The sequence below is a fragment of the Theobroma cacao genome, chromosome 9, assembly GCF_053813885.1.
Source record: "Theobroma cacao isolate CCN51 chromosome 9, ASM5381388v1, whole genome shotgun sequence".
Classification (NCBI taxonomy): Eukaryota; Viridiplantae; Streptophyta; class Magnoliopsida; order Malvales; family Malvaceae; genus Theobroma; species Theobroma cacao.
Genome location: NC_142647.1, coordinates 48,616,689 through 48,638,864, shown reverse-complemented (window position 1 = coordinate 48,638,864; position 22,176 = coordinate 48,616,689). Strand labels below are relative to the sequence as shown.

Here is a 22,176-nt window from a genome sequence, read left to right as displayed (position 1 = left end):
TGTTATCAGTATGATTTGGCTGCATTTGCCACCATGTTATCAGATTCTTCCCATTTGCTGCAAATGCTTACAAAATTTCCAGGTGGCTTTGAAAGATATAGAAATTAGAACCACATATATTCAACCATGGCCGTTGGCCTCTGAGGCCGAAGGTATTGCCCTCAGCAGTTGCTCAGTCATACATTAATTTGCCTTTGAGAGCATTGAGAATGGAAAGAAGACTATGATCAACTTGAAATATACATTTAGTAAAAAAGGATCCGTAACGCCATATGCTTGGAAAAAAAGGATCTGGCGTGAGTGATCTTTATTAAATTGCGTACATTTTCTTAAACTCATTGTTTAGAATCTCAGAATCTGACATCACAGACAATGACCAGGAGCGTGACCTGCTACCCAGTGATGATCTTCGTATACTTCTCATGTTTGAAGCCTCGATCCGATGCCTAATCACCCAATAACACATGGTGCCCAACGTTGTGGCCATTATACTTGTTCCTATGATTGTCACCCCGATTGCAAGCCATCTTTCCTCTGTGCCTACTACAACAAATGACAAGGCTAAGAATGCCACTGAAATAAGCACACAAGCCAACCACATTAACTTGTTGATGATTGCCATCATCTGCTTCTTTGCCTTGCTCTCAATGACTACAACTGAAGTCTGAACCACCACAACAGCCAGAGAAATGAAGAGGGCAATGGAATCAAAGATGAAGAAAATTATGAAGGCAGGATTTGGAGCTATATTAGCTTCCCCGAGGGAATGACCCGGAGGAATGTCATTTGGGTCATCTACATATTGGCCAGGGACAGTGAAAATGGCAGCAAAGGCAACTGTGGCAATTAGGACTGCAACAACAGTGGTGGAGTTTATTGCATTGTTAAGACCTTCAGCATGCATTTTGTTGAGTCTCTTGGCAATGCCTTGCACACGCTTTCTGGTTTGGCGGGTGTGCTCTAGTTGATAGTGCACCTCATGCTTTATATCACTCACAGTTTGTTTTAACTCACGTGCTGGATTTGGTGCTGCAGGTTTGATGGTTCGAGCACTTTGAACCCCATGCTGCTGCAGAATGGTTGCGATTTCAGGGTGCCCAGTTTTCTCGGCAGTGTCGATAGCAGTTTCACCGCTTCTGTTAACAGCTTTTGTGTCGGTTTCTTTGTATCCAAGCAGCAACTTAACAATCTGCACAAGGAAAAGATTACATTAGCTTCTTGCCTTATTCCATTTATTTGACTCCATAAACTGAAGAAGTAATGATGAAAAATCTTCTGAAATTGCTCCATTAAAGTTGCTCTCTCATGAGTTTATTGGGGGGTAAATGCAACTTTAGTCAAAGGAGTTTCAGATAACCCTCTACTACAATTCATGGAGGACCAGACATTTTACCGTTGTTGCTAAAGAGTTGCATTGAGCATTCCACGCCTCATAACTGGTTCATCACAGATTCAGCTATTGTCAAGATCTCAACCCCCCCCAAGCAGTTGAAAATTACAACTAGTTTTGAGCTTTCCAACATATTAATCCACTAGTTTAATTAAATTTTGGGCAAATTGTGAGATACTTGAGGCTTTTGTTAAGAAGTCAACCAGCAGGGGCAGAACAAATAATCAGAAGCATTTTTTCTTAATAATAATAAATAATAAAGACAATAATTGAAATTATTCTATTAGAGGGAAGATGCTAATCCCCGGTGTACAATCATTCAGGTATCAGAATTCAGAATTGTTAATCTCAAACACACAGGATAAGCCATCTAGTCAGCAGCCAGAGAATTTAATTACTATTAAACAGAATGCCCTGTTCAGCAATAAGGGGATTTTGTTTGAAGATTTCAAACAACTTGCCCTTATCAATTCTAGCTCTGCTTCTTACCAATAATTGGTCCTTTCAGTTTATTTATATGTCAATTACTGCAAACAAATGATTTTATGAACTGCATATAAACTGAATAAGGACTACTGCTTAAGACTAAACTGTGAATCTAATTGAAACTTAAATTCTGACAATGGGAGATGAGCAAGACAGAGAATGAATATAACTGGTTCCATAGAAACCCAAAATTAAACTATAGAGTAGCTAATTAGCTATGCCTGGCTTCAACAGCAATCAACCAGAAGTCCAAATTCTAGGTGAAACAGTGACCCAGTTGCAGAGCAAACATAACTGGCTACACTGATTGATAAAGGCTAAAAGGCTGATTTACCTGAGCTCTACCCTTCCGGGTGGCTATATGCAAGGATGTGTTTCCCTTGGTATCAACCATGTTTATCGTTAATGAAGGATCTACTCTGATCAATTCCTCCACCACCTCAACATTCTGCCCCTTCACTGCCATATGAAGTGCAGTCTGCCCCTTCTTATCAGTCCTTGATGCAATCCCAGGTTCACTAGCCAAAAGTGCCTTCACAACCTCCACATGCCCATTTCTTGCTGCAGAATGTAATGCTGTTTTACCATTACTCCTTGCTATTGTAGCTAGGCTACTACCTGCCTCCAATAAAAAATTCACAATCCCTATATGGCCTTGTGTTGCAGCCGTGTGCAGAGCCGTGGTGTTAGATAAATCAACAGTCATAGCCAATTCTGGATGAACTGCCAGTAGCACTGCCAATATATCTGCAACAAGGCCAGACTAAAACCTCATATTCACCTCCAAAATAACTTTCTTAATAAGAAAAACATAAAAAATTCATGAATCAAAAACATACCTAAATCTCCTTGTTTAGCAGCAATGTGGAATGCATCAAAACCATTTCTAGCTTTGATCCCAGCATCAGCAAGATCATAATAGTTAATCATCTCCTTAACCAAATCAACATAACCATATTCCGCGGCAACATAAAGGGCAGTTTCACCAGATTGGTTCTGTTTAGGTAACAGCTCCTTCAGTTCATCCTCCGGTGTACCTGTAAGGATTTCTGTCACCACAGCAAGATTTCCAGCTCTTGCAGCAGAATGTAGAGGCGTATCTTCTCGTTTTCCTGTTAACTGTTTGGTCATCTTTTTCCGTCGAGCAGGAACACTCGGCTGCTCGGTTGCTGGTGCCTCCATTGTTATCTAAAGCAAAACTCTCCTTTTGCCTAATTTTAATTATAAATTGGAAAACCTTTTCTTCATCTCCCACCAAAAACCCGGATCAAAATTTGCATATGTCATCCACTAAAACCATTATTCATCTAAAGCAACTAATCAAAATGAGATTCTTAAATCATTCTTGATCTCAATGATCCCCAAGAATTTGGAGCCTGATTCCTTCCTCCAATGTGTGGTTCCGCAGTCTCCTGCATCCCAAATAATATGCCTGTTCACAATGAAAATCCACCCTTCAGCTTCCTTAAAGCATAAACCGACCTTTTTATCAATGAACACATAAGATCACAGCTGTACCAACCAATCTGAACCAAAAAAAAAAAAAAAAGGCCCCAAAAACCAAAAACAAACAAAACATGAACTTTGTGTACCCTTCTGTAATCTGTTCATCTTCCATATTTAAAAAAAAAAACATAAAATTGAATTAAGAACAAGAAAATGGAGGAACACAAAAGCATGATCATATTTACCTGAGTTTAAAGGAAGAAGCTGCTATTGCTCTTCTCTATCAAAAAGCAAAGCCACCCATATAATCCAGGAAACAGTTTTCAATTGAATATCTGAGATGATCAAAATACCAAATAAAAAAAACCAACAAAGCTTTCTATGACCTTTCTCTTCTTGTTTGAAGAAGAAGAAGAAGAACAAGAAAAGAATGTTTCGGCTCTATAAACATAAAAAGCCCATGTATTTACAACCTTATGCGAATCTATAAACAGAACCCAGAAACTATAAACAAGCCTAATCTAACCAATCAAAGAAAGACTTTTGTAAAGGTGATAATGATACAATGTTACGGAAAAAAAATAATGCTTCTTCTTCTTCTTCTTTTTTCACCCTTTTTTCTGTTGAGAATCGAAAAACTTTTAAGGAAAAAAACGCAACTAAAGGAGGGCAAAACCAGAGCGATGTAGGCTTATGGCCAACTGAATTAACAGAACCCCACGCGCCTCTCTTGCCGTTTGAATGTAATGCCACTTGTTAGTGTCCAGAGTTACTGGAATGACTCTTTTTCCTATTTAAACTCTTTCTATATTTGCTATTTTTTCTATAAATTGTAAAAAAAAAACTCCATCGAATTATCTTTATATATTCTTTTATAACCTCAGCTCAAGCATTTCAAAAGATTTAGTTATAATAAGAGACTTTAAAAAATTTTATAAATCTAAATACTACATACTCTGTTAAGATAATCTTTTTTAAAATAAAAGTTTAACGAAAATATATCAAAATGAACTCAATTGATAAAAGCATTATGGATTAAATATGTTTTATTTTTAAGGTCAAAATCAATGTATTATATAAAAAGATAAAGTTACATTAAATTCAAAATTTTATGTAATTTATCATAAATTCCATCTTATTTACATAGACTTTTTAATTGCACATAAGGTGTTTGAAAGACACTTTTTTTACACCATTTATTCTTACTATGATCATATATATTTAGAAAAAAATAAAAAATTTTGATGTAAAATAATAAATAAAACTCAACAACGTAAAAGCCCTTTTTACCATAAATTACACACCAAAGCAAGCAAGTAGGAAAAAGTCAAATTGTTTTATCCAATGGTAGGTGAATTAAATGCAAAATAGCCCGTTGTGGGTGAAAATCACGCGCTCCAGCCAACGTGGGTTTAACCATTAACAACAGACTGTTTTTTCCACTTGCATAAATTTATTAGAATCAATAATGCTAGAAAATGAAATTTATTTATTTTTTTAATGGTGGCCAAAGCACCATGAATTTTAGATAGTGGGTCACAGCTACAATAATCATCGGCTGACCATTACGAAGATTTTCGGACAAAAAAGAAAAGGTGAAATCCAATACTAAGATGTACCCCAAAAATCACATTCATAGCTACATGCAATGTTCCAATAAAGTTTATGATTGATCCTTAATATTACGTCGGTCCCATCTTCTAAACGATACAAAAACTTTTCTCGAGTAGATCAAAAACTTGTTTTTACAATATAAAAACTCGATAAATTAATTCATGATAAATATTTTTACTCTGTACTATTTACTTAAATGTTAAACTCAAACATGTGATTTATGTTTCTGTTAAACTCAAACATGTGATTTATGCTTTTGCTTTTACTTTTGCTTCAAATTAAATATTCTATAAAAAAAACACAATTTTGATTTTAATTCGAATAATACGGTGGTTTATATCTTGGTCCAAAATGAAGTCTTTATTTATATGGAAAACGATTACATAAAGGACAAGACTCTAGACAAAGTTTCTTCTCTCTTTTCTTTTTTTTTTTTTTCAAATTCTCGATTAAAAATGCCATTTTTTTATGATAATATCGTTATTTTTTTTGTATAAAATGACACGAGAAAATAATTTTAAACACGTAGCTTATTTTATTGAAAGAATACTAGTTAATGATTACTAATCAAAGTCATAATACCCATACTTGCATATTGCTTCAAAATAAGGGCTTTTTTTTTCTTATAAATCTTGCAACAATATTGCTGCAAAATGAAGAGAGGGTGGTGAGCTAGCTTTTCCCATAATTGCTTATATTTTCCACGGGGAGAGAAAAGGGATAGAAGTTAGGCACATAGGATTTTCAAAAAGGCAAGACTTCATTAGTACACCAACAGCATCTAGATATCTTTACATATTTAAATTAACATATTATGTCAATATAAAAATTAAATAAATTAAATTTTTTTTTATTGGTAAAATCCTTTTTTGACTAATTATAATAGTTAATATCTTTTTTAGTTTTTGATATAATCTCAATATTTTTTACTATTAATTAGTTATTAGGATCAATTTTAATTTCTTATTTGAAATTATTTCATGATGGGTTAACGTGATTTTTATTTGAAATTATTAATTGCATGAAAAATATGTTTTTTAACAAAAACTATAAAAAAAACCTTCTTGAGAAAATAAATATGTAGAAAATTTGAGACGAAAATATTATTAAATTGATTTTTCATGTGGAAAAAATAGACTAATTCAAAGCAAAAAATAGAAAGAAATGACGGGAGCTTAATCATTAGTCAATTAGATTACTAAATACATTTAGTAATCCAAAGTGTCACAATGATTGCAGATGTGAAGATTAGGAATGACACAAAGCTGACCAAGCTCCCCAAAAAAAGCCGATGGGTCCTTACGTGGGCTCCACGCGGTAGAACAGGCGAGTGCAGTTTTGGACTGACTCCCCGAAACGCCAACTTTGGTGAGTGGTGACCACACCAATGGTAAACAAAATTCCCCAAATTCCCAAATTAAATCCATTTCGAAAATTATTCACGGGAACACCCACGCGCCACACGCGTTAATGCCCGACAAATACTGGCACAGACCATAATGGGACTATCCAATTAACAGATAACGAGATATTCTAATTCTAACCATATGTATATATGTACCAAACAAACGACCAAAAACGAACAGGACTTGCCTTAATTTCAGATTCCAGAATTGTTTTTTGCCTTGATTTTAGCAAAGAACAAAATAATTCTTGCCGCATATATTCGATCACCAAGACTCATCGAACATGTTAAGTCGATTCATTTTCATTTTTGTAAATGTGTCCGCAAAGTAATTAATTTTTTTGTAAATTTACTTCATCGGTTATTTGTTATAATTTGTCAATATCAGCCCAAATTTTTTATAAAATCCATGACTTCGTATTTATGATCTTATTCATCATCAAAAAACAGACTTATTACAATACCATTACTATCTCTAAGCACTCTCCCTGCTCATAACACACACACACGCACGACAGAAAAATATCATAATAGGAGATATTAATTAATATAATTGAATATTCATGTTAGTGAAAATGCATTAGGTAAAATGCATTATCATGTAAAATGGTATTGTGACATAGGTTAAATCACATAGTCAAATATATTACACATTGTGATTAGATAGTTGTTGTGTTTATGATTGTTTAATTTTGTCATTTACTTTAATGGATGAAACTCGTTGATATTATTTACGTGACAAATTCAAGAACTTTTTATTTCAATTACGAAGATGATAAAGTCAATTTTTTGTCCTAAGGCGATCAGGTTTATGTCATTATCATGCAATATTATTATATGAATATGGTGTTTTATTTGGTGGTAGCATGGATCACGCAGGGTGGCGTCGAGACACAGTAGATTGGGTGCAATGATCCAAGTTGAGAAAACCATAGAGCAAAGTGAAAGGTCAAGCTACATTAATGTGAACGGAACATTACAAGAAACGAATAAACAAGTTTTAAAGGGGCTATCAATAGGTCATGCTGGACCTAGTACGAGTAGCCTGGAAGAGTTTGTGGCCATCAAGGAAGGAGGTTCTCGTCTTCGACTTCACCACTCCATGGATTATCGTCCATCTTTATTCTAATTAAAAGTGGTTCAAAAAATATAAATTTACACTTAGGATATAATTCTTTATAATCTCATCAAACTTTTCAAAAACAAAATCACTTTGTTGTTTTCTAAACACATCTAATTCAAGTTTAATTTAAAATTATCAACAGGGAAATCCATGAAATAAATTTTTTTACGTCAATTTGTAAAATCTCTATTTAAAGAGTTTTTAAATTTTTTTTTTTTTACCATCAATCACTGAATGTATTGTAGTACACAGTATTATATAGATTTGTTTAATTTCGATTAAGAGATTCTTTTTCAAGATCAATAATAACAATAATAAATTATTACTAATTTTCAAAGAAAAAAAGAGATATTGAATTGCAAAAAATCATTTTACACGTTTGAAAAGTTATACATTTATGATCCATTATCAGGGGACTATTTTTCAAAGAAAAAAAAAGAGAGATTGCACCAATTGCTTAATTTCATGGGTTATTGTATGTTCAAAGAAACGGCCATCCCTTGTTTAACTTTCACCCTACAATTGCTATGCAATCTCCATAAACCATTAAACAAATATACACATCTGAAAGCAGCAAAAGGTGCAAGAGATGAGGCATCAAAAAGGAAAGGGCAGCAGCATTACAATCAAATTACAGGGGGGGAAAAGCAACTACTTCACATTGAAGGAATCAAAAAAGGCCTTCACTGATTGCTTAAAAAAAATCTGAGGAGATTTGTTTACCCTCAAAGGCTTTTTTGGGGTTTTATGCTTAAAAGCAGATTGAGTAAAGTATGGTTTAAATCTCACATGGAGGGCAAGCATCCATGGTATAGTCCAAAACCAGGCCACCCCTGCAGTTCTCCCTTCACATGGTTAAATTGAAAGCAAATTGGGTTTGGCTCCAGGACAAATGGGAATCAGCCAGTCAGCGCCACCAACGCACGTGCTGTTTCCAGACATGGTTTATGTCATGTGGGTGTCTTTTGCTTAAATCACTGCATATATAATGTTGTTGTCATTCTTTTCTTACACCAGAGGCAGATAGACTGATATACGCATATTTAAAAACTATGAACATATTGCTTTTAGAGAATAACCAGGCTTTTGTTGACCTTTGACTCTCCAGATAAAAATAGGTTTTGTCATCGGCATGATCAATATGTAGAGGAAAGAGAGCTAATAAAGGTGTTGAATTTTTAGGTAAAAAATGAATTATAAACTTTTCATTTGACATAAATTATAAAAAAGTCAATGAATAGGAACAACGTCTATTCTGATATCATGTTAAGATTTTAAAATTGACATTCAATTTAATTGACATGAAAATATTGTTATCACCACTTCAATAAAAAAAATCTATTTTAATGGTTAAAACAGTGCAATATGGAAGTTTTGTATTATTGAATTGGAGACATCGGATAAAGTCGAAAGATTGATTTTTTTGACTTGGAGGGGTCCTACTAGGAAAGAGGTAACAAATGGTTCATGGCTGTGGCTTGGAGAGAGAAATAAAGGATGAATATTTCATGTTTATTTCTTTTTCAATGAACTACAGAAGAGGTCAATCTGTCTAAACAGCTCCCAAGCAGCAGATATAGTCTTGGAATGTTGGGTGCTGACGCCTTGGTCCATCAAAACGAGAAGAGAAGTTTTGTACTGGAAAATTATAACCTTTTTGGGGGGCAGAGTAATCAATTATGCAACCAATGGCATTTATCAAATGCAGTGGGGAGATCCCCTCAACACGGTCGGTAAGAATGGGGACTACATCAGTCAAAAAACAAGCCTGGAACAACAAGATAATAAGGAATCTTTTACATCAGAAGCTCTGTTCTCAGTAAAAGAACAAAAGAACTTGATCAGGAATGTAAAGGAAACATCTGAACATGATCAGGCACAAGAATTCTTCAGAATAATGTGTAAATTTTCACTGATTTTATGTAGCCACAAACTATAGATACATGATAAGGTAGCTAGACATGTTAAAACAGAACTATGGTAGTGATAAGATACTCCTTTGCTGTACTTCTCACTGACCAAATCTTAAGAAGAGAACTTTTGACTTTGATCAGCAGGGTTGGAAACTTTCTTACTTTTCATCGGCAAGTGGGGCAGCTTTCTTTCGGTGGTTGGAAGCTAAATTTTCATGGGTCCCGCCATGAATGGAAGACACAAGTTTGATTACAATGAACGCTTTAAACTGCTCAAGTAGCTGATGATGACTTCCTATTGTACAAACCATCTCAAATTCAATGACAAAACTGTTAAGTTCTTAGCTATCATTTCCTCTCAAGCTGCATATGTGAAGACAATTACATTTATTTATTTAAATGGTGAGAAAATTTATCAAACTTCAGACACCTACTAACTAACTAAGCAAACCCAAAATAAGAACACAATTCAAACATAACTCTTGAGTTATGACAGAATTCTTTAATCCAATCTAATTTCAACACATAAAGTAGAAAGCTATGGTCCAATATAGATGGTCCCACTCTTGACTGAGGCCATCCTGCCCAAGCACACTCTTCTAGAGTGAGTTTCTGGTCCAAAGAAAGTTGATCATGTTAACTTGTTGGAGATAGACAATGTTTGTCAAAAGGCAAGATGCCTGAATTACCCTGATACTTCTTCGAGAAAAGCTGGGAAGTCCGTTTCCAGAACAACGCAAGTCAGATTCAAGAAATTTTGCAATCCAGCAGAAGAAACTTTCCTCAATAGGGGTAATAAGTAATTCCTTTGGTTTTCTACTTTCAGATGGATCCAAGGAAAACTATCTTGTTTATTCTGATTCCTACATATATAGCATCTATTGAATGTCCATAATTTGTAACAGACACCAGACTGCATACAACTAGGTTGGAAATCCCTTGAAAGCAGTAGTTTGAAATGAATTTACCATAGTGTGAATTGATAAAACTAAAATGATATTATTGCTTCACCAAAATTTTTATGAATTTAATGTTGCTTCCACATTAAATAGCAAACTTAAGACGGAAATAGAGTGATACATTCGGAGAGCCTTGGCTAAGTGCACAGATTCTATGATAAATAAGATCCTTTATTTTCTTGTGTGTTCAGCACAAGAAAACCTTGACTTGTGAGTTCAGCATAGATTCTTTTCTTTTGCTGATTCTTAGTACGAATTTTGGTTCCGTGGGTGGATCTGGTTTTTGTGTTTGACAAAATCACCTCTGCCTGTTTGATTGAGGTTTGCTAACCTCTTTTTGTTTGATGGGGGATGTATATGCTGTTTTTCTGGGGAAGGCAGGGGTTGGTCTTGTTGCTGCAGAATTGATATTTTGTAATTGTGCAGCTTTTCCTGGAGGTTTTCTCCTCCTTTTGGATGTAGCTTTGTTACTTTATGAATGAATTCTGCATTTCAAAAAAAAAAAAAAAAATAGAGTGATACATTCGAGCATGACTTTGTCCTTTTGCAACCATATTATGAAAGGAATGTTTCTAGATACAAAGATCACAAACTGAAGTAATAAATTTAAATCTGAGAGCTTCTGAAAATGGATTGGTGAAATCTTGAATAGACCAGTAAGCTATGAACCATCATCAGATATTCATCGAGGCTCCAACCATCAGCTTATAGAGAGCAAATCCACCTTGATGGCAGCCAGGCATTTTTAATGCCATACGCTCTAGTTCAATCTGATTATCAGAAACAAAATGCAATAACATGTTTAAAAGATAAAAAGAATATAAATTTATTAACTCTGAGTAGTACAATACAAAGCTCTTAGTTGGGATATTTGACTCAATCCTCGAAGACTCAGCTTTTAAAACTGTCCATTCAACTTTTGAAAAGAAAGGTTTTTACTCTACAGCATAGTCCCCAGCAGGTGAAAAGGGCGTAGAGGGTAAGAAACACTCCAGTCAACTTTAAGCCCTACCACACTTTAAAATCGACCCCTCCTTCACTTTCAACCAGTGCATGCTATGCCACGGCCACTACCAAAGGTTTTGCTACAAAATTGACATCACAAGAGCACTATTGAACCACAACACCGAAAAAATGAGCCACCATGGCCACCACCAAAATATTGACAAGATTTTGACTAGTAGTTTAAAAAATAAATAAATAAAACCCAGCAATTTCTGCAAAAATGAATCAAATTCTAACATTTCAAAAGAAGAAAACAAGAGGAGGACTGACCATTGAGACTGTATAAAGTTGAGTGGATTCATAGCCATCTTGAGCATTAGAATACAGCTGCTGAATTTCTTTTGATTGAAGACTACATTTAATAAAGAAAAAGATAGCTGGTCTAACATTCAAAACCCTGCGAGATATGCCAATAAAAAGTGGATCTGACTGCAAGAAGAAAAAATATTAAAGCCAATATCAAATATTTTTCAAGGAGAGGATGAAATTACGCATGAACATTAAGAAAATCAATCAAGGGAAACATACTGCATTAGAAACCATGAAGGCAACTAAGGCCAGCAATATGGTTTCATTGAACAGAAAAAAAGCTATTAACTCAATATAGAAACTGAGATGACAGCTAAAAGAAAATAACAAAGTTATAACAAAGTTGTTTTTCAACTGTCTCAAGATGAATCATGATAGGGTCTTCTTCGGTTTTTTTTTTGGGCACAGATTTTGATGGAAAAATGCAATTATTGTTGACAAAATAAAGCTACAACAATGACAGCCTACTTGGGCGAAGTGTATATCTTTTCCTCGAAGGGTCTTGTGTCAAGGACTAGATATTCAACCTCATCTACTATGAATTTCAGACTTAAACAGTTGTAAGGTCTAAATATTATTTTCTTCAAATTGTGTCCTTCATAAATAAAATGACTAGCAGAGCTCTATTCCCAATATTTTGACAGTTAAAATTAACCATAACTTCATAACAATGGATTAAAAGAAGCAGCACCAACGACAAACTAACTGTCACTTACTAGGGATGTAGTTGGTACTCCAATTTCCTCAACAACTTCACGAATAATGCTATCAAACATCTCTTGGGCAACCCTTTTATTAACAAGCTCAGAATCTTTTGAGTCCTTACCGTATTCATGGGTTTCTATGCCAACTTCTTGAGGCTGTCAGACCAAAGAAAAGTACAAATACACCAATGAATGCGGATGAGCATGGTATTATTAATTTGTCTGCAAAAGAATAACAGGACCTTGCTATCAAAAAGTGTGCAAATGTATTATTTTCCATTTGATATTTATTACCTCAGGGTGGCCTCCTGGGAAAACAAAATGCCCAGGAAATTCACCAACATTGTTACTTCTTTGCAGCACTACTATTTTCTTGTCAGATGTCTCCACAATTGCACCATTACCTAGAGGGCTTGAGGTGTGTTGACACCGTGTTGAGTCATCTGCAGAATAGTAAAGCTACTGGTCAAGAGATATGGAACCGCATGTACAATTAAACAACCAAAAAGTTTGCAGCTGTGTTTGTAACATCAAAGTTAAAACTTAGCTACACAAAGTATTACGTAGTTTTAATAAAAAAGTAACACTCAGCACCAAGAAATTAATAAAATGTATTAATTGATGCCTTTTACTGGGGAATTGATTTCTTGGAGACTGTCTTTACTAAAAATTGGAAAATACTGAACAGTTTCATTTCTATCATAATTTAGGTTGTTAGCTGATTATTTTGTGAAGATTTAGGACTTCACAAATAGAGACAAATTTGTGGGTTTGCATGCTATATCAATTTGTGTTAACTGCTATAACAAGAAGAACAAGGAGGAAGAAGCTCATCTTCAGTGAATATTGTAAATTCGTATTGAGATACCTTCTGATGCAACCAAGAATTTTTCCCACGAAGGATTCAAGTTTGTTCCCACGAAAGTTCTGGTATAAAGTAAAGGGTACTGAATCATTATTTATATAAGAAGACCCATCAATAAGATATGATACAAGTAAATGCTTTAGCAATGGATGTCATGCTTTACCAAAATGGGTGGATACAGACATTACAAAATCGAAACGATAGTGAAGTTAGAGCATATGCAGCATGAAAAACTAAATGCACTCATAAACAAATAGAGTGAAGGAGAGACCTATAATCTGTCAACCCAAGGTGAAGGCATACGTATGATTCTTGGTTTGATCCATCTCCACTCTTCTGACTATATCCTCCATACTGTAAAATTATCAAAATGCCAACAATAATGAATGCTAATTCAAAAGAAAATTTATCAAAACGAAATAACTTCATGAATGTTCAGGCATGATAGTATTACAGACTTTTTTTTTTTTTGAAATTATCGTATTACAGCAATTGTATCAAATTTTCTTTCCCTGCATCTCAATTAATGAAATAGAGTGCCCTGAGAGCTAAAAGTTTAAAGCATAAGAGGTAAGCAGGGTCAAAACATACCCTAAATTTCTTGCCATTGAATAAAGATGCATTTTTCTGAACCCTCAGATCCCATATCTAAGGAAAAAAGAGAAGAACATTAGAGAAAAAAAAGAACTTGACTATCAAAAACTTAAATAATTTGAAGTTTACCTCAGAAATGGAGTTCTCCAAACTTATGTCTGAATGAGGAGTTCTGTCGTATGATTCGTCGAAAACCACTGACAGCTTCATCCACCAAACCAACAAACGAAATCACAATGAATATTTATAATTTGGTGAAAGAAAATGAACTCTAAAGACCAAAAGAGAAGGAAAGCAAAGAAGTTAAAACCTGTGGTGGAGAAAGACCAAAAGGGCATGAGAATAAAAGCTTGTAAGCAAGAGAAGAACACCCATCAATCGCTTCCTTCTCCATTTTGAGAAATTTTAATGGAAAGTTCACGACTTCGGCGCCTAGTGCTCGATGAAAGTTTTCAAGGAAAAATTTGACAAGTAAACAACTTTATTATTGTTATTTTTTTTCGTTTAATCCTAAGAAATCTTCGAAAGTAAAAAGACAACATGAATTTCAATTCAGGTTTCAAAGGTGCAAAGCAAATGTAATTATACCCAGATTTTGATCCTGTCAGCGATCAGATACTTGCCTGAAGAGAATAATTTGACAACCTAGGCACGTTTTCTTGTTCTTTTTATTATGGTTACTTGATTGATCCAATTCCCATGGCATGGGATCCATGGAAATGGTAATCTCAATCAAATCCCATCAACCTAATGTCATTAGCCATCAATTTAATTTGTAATCAAAGCTCATAATTATGATGCTTTTATGAAAATGATAATGAAATTTATGGGGACGACAAACTGTGCTTAAAATGGGCCTTCCTTGCTATCAAAACTTGGGTTAGAGTGACCAGGACCTTTCTTCAATACCTCTTTTCTGTTGCCCAATATGGTGGGCTAAGTGCCCAAAAAACAAAAGTTGGATCTGCTCCAACAAATTTGAGGTGCAGCTGAGCTCCTCCTGCCTCTTGGCAAATACTTCCATGTAACATAAATTTCAATTTTGAACCTGAAAATTACCCAAAAACATGTGAGCTTGAGTAAGGCTCGGAGTTACTCGGAAGCTAATTCTATAGATGGTTAAGTTTGTTCAACGACATTCATACTAGGGTAACATATATTGATATTTTTAATTTTTAATTATAATTATACACGGATCTAGTAATATTCAAAATGAACAATCTATATCAAACTTGTAATCGGCGTTAATACTTAAATATAAAATATCTAAAATACTTTTTTATCTCTACCCTTTTCTTTTTTCTCAAACCGATCGACGTGAACGAATCTAGCTATGGAATGCTAGATCTAGCCAAATCTCCTCATGAGAGCACCAGATAGCTAAATCCAGCCAAATCTCCTCATGAGAGCACCAGATTGGCGTTCCCTCGATCTGACCACATTTGACGCTCCTTGGCTAGATTCGATCGTGGGAGGGTCGACCAGGAGAGAATTTTTTTAATAAGAGAGAATTTTTAAAATGAAAAATTATAATTTATATAATAATAATTTTTAAAATTAATGAAGGGTAAAATTATCTTAAAAATATTACTATGTCATCAAACAATAAAAAATATTAACGATTGACTAACAGCAAGATTTATGCATCTCGTGAAGGATATTTTTTGAGATGAACTGTCTATTTTGATTGTAACTAAAAATTAAAAAACTATCTATTTTAAATACTAATAGACTCTCGTATAATTATGATAAAAAAATTAAGATATTTTACCTTTGATATGAATATGTTATGCCTATCCGTTTCAAGCGTCCTAACATTTACTGAACATTAAATTTTACAAAAAAGAAATGTTGTTTGATAGATTCTTTCAAGATTTCAAACTACAATATCTTAACAGTGAAGCATTTTCCTTGTGAATCTCTACAATCAAGTATTTTAACAGGGTAACACCATTGAAGATCAAACTAAAAGGGTTGAACCCCAAAACCAGCAAAGGGAATTCATTTGTAAAAGGCTCATCATCAGCAACTTTTAACCAGCATCCAAGCTTAGCTCTGGTATCAGCTGCAAGCTAAAATAACACGACAACTCACTGATTTCAGCAAAGTTAGCTTGGGCTTGAAACACACTCTTCAATTTAATTTGGAGCAGATTTGTCAACATCTATGGCGAACCAAAAAGAAAAAATGAAACAACTATTTTTGTTTAGCTTAAGAACCAAGATTGCACATAAGGGAAAGAAAGATCAAACAACCCCTTGTCCAAATCCATGTTCCTTTTATAGCATAAGAAGAACTTGACCACTTGTATGCCGCCATTAATTTTAAGTTGATTAAGGCGAAATCCTCCAAAATATTTGGTGGAGACTATTATTGCATTCAACTAATTGAGCAGCCATAATTCGCACAACTTCACGTGAGGATGTAACGTAGTGAGACAAAATGACTGCTATAGTTTTTTCTTTCTTTTTATTTTGACATTTCCAAAAATTAGGGTGGTCTTGTAAGCCAAGGGTCTATCTGGTTTACAGTAAAAGATTGTTTTGGTTAAAGAGAAATATGCAAGGTACTTGACTATATATGAAGTGACTTTCGTGACAGATATCTGATAATGTGAAATGCTGCAACGGTTGGCAGTTGTTAGTAAGCTAATTTTGTCTGTAAATGTTGGGATCTGATTTTATGCTCTAATATGAAAATAATCAAAAAATTAAAAATATAATGTTATAGACACCTACTTTAAAAAAAATAAATAAAATAAATAAAAAGCTTTAAAATAAAAAAAATAAAAATAGATAAAAATAATAAAAAATAAAAATAAAAAAAAATGATGATGAATAAACAGGAAGGGACTGAGGGTGTGCTCAGCCGCTCTTCCAGTTCATCATTACAGGGCATTAATGCCCCTGAAAGGTAACCGAATTTGGGGAAGAGTGGTCACCTCCGGCTACCGACCCTTCCTGTTTGCCAGAGCCTTGTGAAATCATGCTCAAAAGAGCATGATTTCACCTTTAGATTGTCCAAATTTTTGGACAATTCAATTCTTAAAAGGGAGAGGTTTCAAACCGATCCGGGGAGAGGATGGCAAGAAAACCGAGATTCAAAAAAGTTTCAAAAAAGAAACAGAGAGAAAATACTCCAAAAAACACAGATCCAACAACCAAAAATAAAAAAAAATCCTAAGATCTAGAAGCCAACTACCTTAACCACAATCAACAACAAAAACATTTAAATACAAAAAATATATAAAATAAAAGGGGCTAGACGGTGATTTTAGTGTATTTTTTGGTTAAGGTATTTAAGGAAGAGGAGTTTGGGTGGTTGTGGCCGATTTTGGAGGGGGTTTTGTCCCGTCGATGGGGTGTTTAAGTTTGGGGCTGCCACCGCTTAAGAGGAGGGGAGCTGGTTTCGTCGTCGATTAGGAAAAAGGGGTTTGGGCTTGTCGTCGACGAAAGGAAAGAGGTCAAGAAGCAGATCCGAGCGGCACCAACGGCAGGGAGAGGCCCGATCTGTGGTAAAGGAAGGGAGAGTGAAGGCCAACGGCGAAGGGGGGGTCGTGGCTTGAAGCTATAGAGAAGGTAGAGAGGGTGTGGCTAGAGAGAGAAAAAAAAGGTAGAAAATGAGAAGAGAAGGGAAAAGGAAGGTTTAAATACTTAGGTTTAGGATCAAAACGACGATGTTTTGGTGGATTAAAAGCTGTCAAACAAATACACAAAATGGTGCGTTTTGAGCTCAGCCTTGTGGATCTCAAGAAGCAGATCCGGCATAGCAGTTTTGGGCCTTCTGTGGGTTATTGAATTGGGCTAATCTGAGCCTAGAAAAGTAACCTTCCTCTCTGGTTTTAATTGATTTTGTGTCTAGCCTATTTTTGTTAAATAAAAATGTATTTTCGCTTTTATTGTTGTAATTTAAACCATATTAAGAAAAGTTATACATATATATATATATATATATATATATATACATATATATATATAATATGAATGCTTTATTTAATGTTAGGAAATCAAAATAACAAAAAAATAAAAAACAATGATAGTCATAATAAAAAAAATAGTAAAGATACATAGTTTAGAAGAACATATATATATATATATATATATATATATACATAAAATAAATAAAATAAATAGTAAGAAAACTAATCATAGGTTTAGTTTATGTTAAAAATAGTAATGATAGTAAGCAAATGAGAGGAATAAAAAAAAAAAAGAAAGAAATATTCATATTTAGATACTTGTAAACATAATATATATATATATATATAAACAAAAAAATGACATGATACAAATATAAAAAAATTATAAGAAAAATGATATAATTGTTTAAGAAATTCCACATAAGAAAGGCAAAGAGTTGCCTCTTTTAAGTGGATTTTTTTTTTAGTGCGAAGTTTGAGACGGATTTTCACCGAAGCGTCGGGATAAATCTGAATTCTAAACTCCAATACCCATTAAGTCAAATAGTCATTGTTAAAAAAAATAAATTTGCATAATGTTGCATCCAAACTTAAATTAGTTAATTAGCTTAAATAAATATTACTAAATAAAGTTAATTTAATCGTTTAAAAAAATTAATTAATTGTTTATTTGATAAGTTATATAATCAAGTAAAATATTAATCAACAACGTTAATTAAAGGATATGGATTTAAATAGAAAACAAAAAAATAAAATAAATATATAATCCATAAAAAAATGACAAAATAAATATATGAATAAGGTGATAAATTATTAAACACATAATTGGATGAATTATGAACCATCTAAGTCAATAAACCCCTGCATGTAGACATCATTATTTTATCCTGTCACAGCATGCCACAGTTATCTTGCAAATGGTGCAGGAGTTTCGATGACAGGATTTCCCCGAGGAGCTTGTAGAGACGAGTTCTTTTTGGGATATCTCTAGGTGAGAAAAATTTCGAGACTTCACCAAAGCGTTGGGATGGTTTTCGAATGATTTTCTAATAAAAGATTACCGACCCCATTATTTAAAATAAACAAGCCATGACATCATTTTACGCTTACATCATGTGCATACGTAAAACCAAATAAAAGACTCAGGCAGTCAGTTTATTAAAAAATTAGTTAATAAGCAGGGATTAAATCAAAAGTAGGCTATAATAAAATAACTTAAGATTAAATGGTACCGTTCGTGGAACGGGCGCCACGGAGGTGATAACCCTTCTCCGTGCGTAACCGCACTCCCGAACCCATCTTTAAAAAACGTGGATCAATTCTCGTTCTTTCGACGAATTTAAAATTAATTTAAGACTTCGTTGATTAGAATCGGGTTAATAAGTGTCCAATCGCATCTAGATAAAAGATGATTGGTGGCGACTCCTAAACCATTTTATTTTAACCGACGTCTATCGGTCGAGTTCCCGGACTAGCACGTTACGACAAATGTAACGAAAAAATAAACTAACATTTAATCAATGAAATAGCTGAATTCTATAAAATTAATGTTTATGTTTTTCATGTAATTTTCAAATTAATTATTAATATTTATAAGTTTAAGTATTACATACCTTACTCTAAAATATAGTAATCAAGAACCAATTAAATCAAAAAACGCTTGTGATGAAGCAAGTAACCTAAAAAAAGAATAAAATAGTCTAAAATCCTACAATCGAAATCTTTACTTCTTTACCTTTAGAATTTGTCAAATCTTCAGTCATTCAAGTGTTTAGCCTCTAACAGTAATTCACATAGCGACCGAATAAGACCTTCTTAAAGGTAGAATTTTATTTGTACCAATAAGTTTGTTTCTAAAACAAAAAGATAAAAAATTCTTGCCGAATCTTGTTTCTGTTAGACAAAGAAAACTATTTTTCTTTTTCTTATTTTTATGAAACAGCTAAAAAGTAGCTAAAGGCTTCGAGTTTTAGTTTGCTAACATAACATATTTATATAGTCAAACTAAGTTGTAACCCTAGATACAACAGTTGTATTTTAATTCAATTAGGTCCTTGTGAACCTAATTAACTTCCCACTTTATTTTGGTCTATTCTAATTAAGTACAACTTAATTGATTATCCTTATTTAATTTCAATTATGTCACTTAATGTGTGTAATTTATTAGGCTTTTAACATGTTGGCAATAAATATAAATCCTAATCAAATATCAATTTGATAATTAATTTATATTTATAAATCATGAGCGGCATTTAGCAATACATCATGACCAACCAAATGTTAGAGAGTTAATTAAAGAATTTGACAAAACCCTTCAATGATAAACCTATTAGTGCAATATGATTCTTTCATCAAATATCCTAGATATGTCATAAAGCATAACTCAGTGTCTACTTATAACATTCCATATTAGTTCTCATAATTCATGACTAACCTTATGAATTTAGGAAACTAACTTTTCTTAAATTCATCATGCTTTTGCCAAAGCATTTATACAAGTTAATCAAGAATTAAGAACAATAGAGACACATCCCCTCATATCACTTGGAGTGATGAGTCATCTCTTGATCACTCATCCACCTTCGTGTGCTTCATGACATACCTAAAAACACCTTGTTTAGGCATTTGGTTTCTTCCAGACCCGTAAAGGTAAAATCAAAGTATATCATTTTACATATAAGATGACATGGTGTCTTAAGTCCGAGGATTAGTTGTACGACTATTACATGATAACATATTCTATAGACACTTGAGTAAATATCAAATGGAGTTCTTATAGCAGGTCATGTGCACTGAACTTGATCTTTAACAAGCACCCACATGTTATCCTCAAGTATCTCATATACTTCAATCTATGAGATTGATTGTTTACTTTCCAAGTAAGGAGATTTAACATATACTAATCTTTGAGTATTGTCAATGCCCTATCTTGACAATACAATAACCAGGAATAATTTTAAAAACATGGCTTTGATGCATAGTGATTTTATAATTATAATAACTTTGCAATTCTTTTGTAAGGCTTTTATATTCCATGGACTTCATCTAATTAGTACTTAATAACTCCTTATTATTGCATTAATATGAAAAAAAACTTCTATCACATGTAGTTATGCGATTAAATATGCATTAAATGATAATATATATTCATTGACCAATCCAATTGACTCAAGGGTATATACCAATAGTAAATACTTCCCCCCAGGCTTTCACAATTTGACTAAATCATGCAAAATTGACCTTTACGCTTTGGGAAAATGATTGAACTTTAAAAGCTTATCTTCTCATAGACAAATGCTATTTTCATGATTGGGAATAAAAAAAACACCCGATAATGCCAAGTACAAGTAGTATAATTACCTTTTCTTGTAAGTCAATGGCTGAAAGAAAATTAATCTAAATTGTGAAACGTGGCAATTACTTGTCATGGTTTATCATTTGTTTATATATTCATGTGCTTACCGACTACTTTTCTAAGAAAATACTAGTAATGATTATTTTTATGTACATGTTACAAAATTTCTCAAAAAGATAAGATAGGAGTCTAAATCTATAAAAGTGAACATTGCATTTCTTAATTCCGTAATAAAGTAGTATTAAAGCTAGCCCGAACTCGATTCCAATATCAGGCTAAGCACTCGAGTGGAGTAGGCAAGGTGATCTAATTTGTGATGAAGGCATCCAGAATTCAAATAAGAGAGAATGTTATGCAATCTCACATCGGATAAACAAAAAGATTCTGGACATATAAGTGTCCATCAAATTAATTTTTTGAGAGAAGGTAATGATCTTGTAACATTAAACCATGACCAATTTACGTGAACTCCAAGCTAAGTTTCGTAATAAAGGAGGTAAACATTGAAAAGATCACCTAAAACATTTAGGTCACGTTTGGTTGGGGGAATAGCTAAGTCATTCCCTCTTTATTCCTTACAAAATTTTATCCCCTTGTTTGGTTTGCATGTGGGGAAGGAATAGCCATTCCAAAAGGAATGGCTATTCTTTAAAATTGGGTAAAAGCTTGGAATAGCTAATATCATCTTCCCCCATGATATTAGCTATTCCACAACCATGGGAATAAAATTCAAATGTTTTGGACTTAAATGTCCTTATTTGTTTTTAAAATTACAAACTTAAACTTATAAAATTAATATTTTTAATTAAACTTAAAAAATTATTAATATTTTCATATTTTAATAATGATATATTTAAATTATAAATAAAAATTAATATTTTAAAATATTAATTTTTAAATTATTAAGTGAAATTTAAATCAAAAAATGAAAAATGCAAATTGAGAAAAATAAATCTTATTATAATAAAAAGGTTAAGTTATTAATTATATATTATAAAATATTTTAAATTTAAAAATTAATTAAAAGTATTAATATTTTAATCATAATAATATTTAAATTATAAATTAAATTACCAAATATTAATATTT

At 33.1% G+C, this 22,176-nt stretch overlaps 2 protein-coding genes across 6 annotated transcripts; both read right to left on the bottom strand.

The window, feature by feature from the left end:
* Positions 1-222: 222 nt before the first annotated feature.
* LOC18590772 (ankyrin repeat-containing protein At5g02620) lies at positions 223-4,034 on the bottom strand. Of its 2 annotated transcripts, none has more exons than XM_018128239.2 (4): positions 3,568-4,034; positions 2,716-3,402; positions 2,211-2,623; positions 223-1,189 (listed from the first exon to the last, which is right to left on the bottom strand). In XM_018128239.2, the coding sequence occupies exons 2-4, from the start codon at positions 3,056-3,058 to the stop codon at positions 311-313; spliced, it is 1,635 nt and encodes a 544-aa protein (XP_017983728.2). In that variant the 5' UTR covers positions 3,059-3,402; positions 3,568-4,034; the 3' UTR covers positions 223-310. The 2 variants fall into 2 exon arrangements, with proteins under 2 accessions (XP_017983728.2, XP_007016552.3); XM_007016490.3 differs by having other exon boundaries at positions 2,716-3,308.
* Positions 4,035-10,836: 6,802 nt separating this feature from the next.
* NUDT9 (nudix hydrolase homolog 9) lies at positions 10,837-14,594 on the bottom strand. Of its 4 annotated transcripts, none has more exons than XM_088809387.1 (10): positions 14,402-14,594; positions 14,124-14,292; positions 13,943-14,017; positions 13,811-13,867; positions 13,491-13,573; positions 13,223-13,281; positions 12,649-12,797; positions 12,367-12,510; positions 11,612-11,770; positions 10,837-11,106 (listed from the first exon to the last, which is right to left on the bottom strand). In XM_088809387.1, exons 2-10 carry the CDS (start codon positions 14,205-14,207, stop codon positions 11,011-11,013), a joined length of 906 nt encoding a protein of 301 aa, XP_088665513.1. In that variant the 5' UTR covers positions 14,208-14,292; positions 14,402-14,594; the 3' UTR covers positions 10,837-11,010. The 4 variants fall into 4 exon arrangements, with proteins under 4 accessions (XP_088665513.1, XP_088665514.1, XP_017983978.2 ...); XM_088809388.1 differs by having other exon boundaries at positions 14,124-14,251; XM_018128489.2 differs by having other exon boundaries at positions 14,124-14,245.
* Between the last annotated feature and the right edge of the window lie 7,582 nt (positions 14,595-22,176).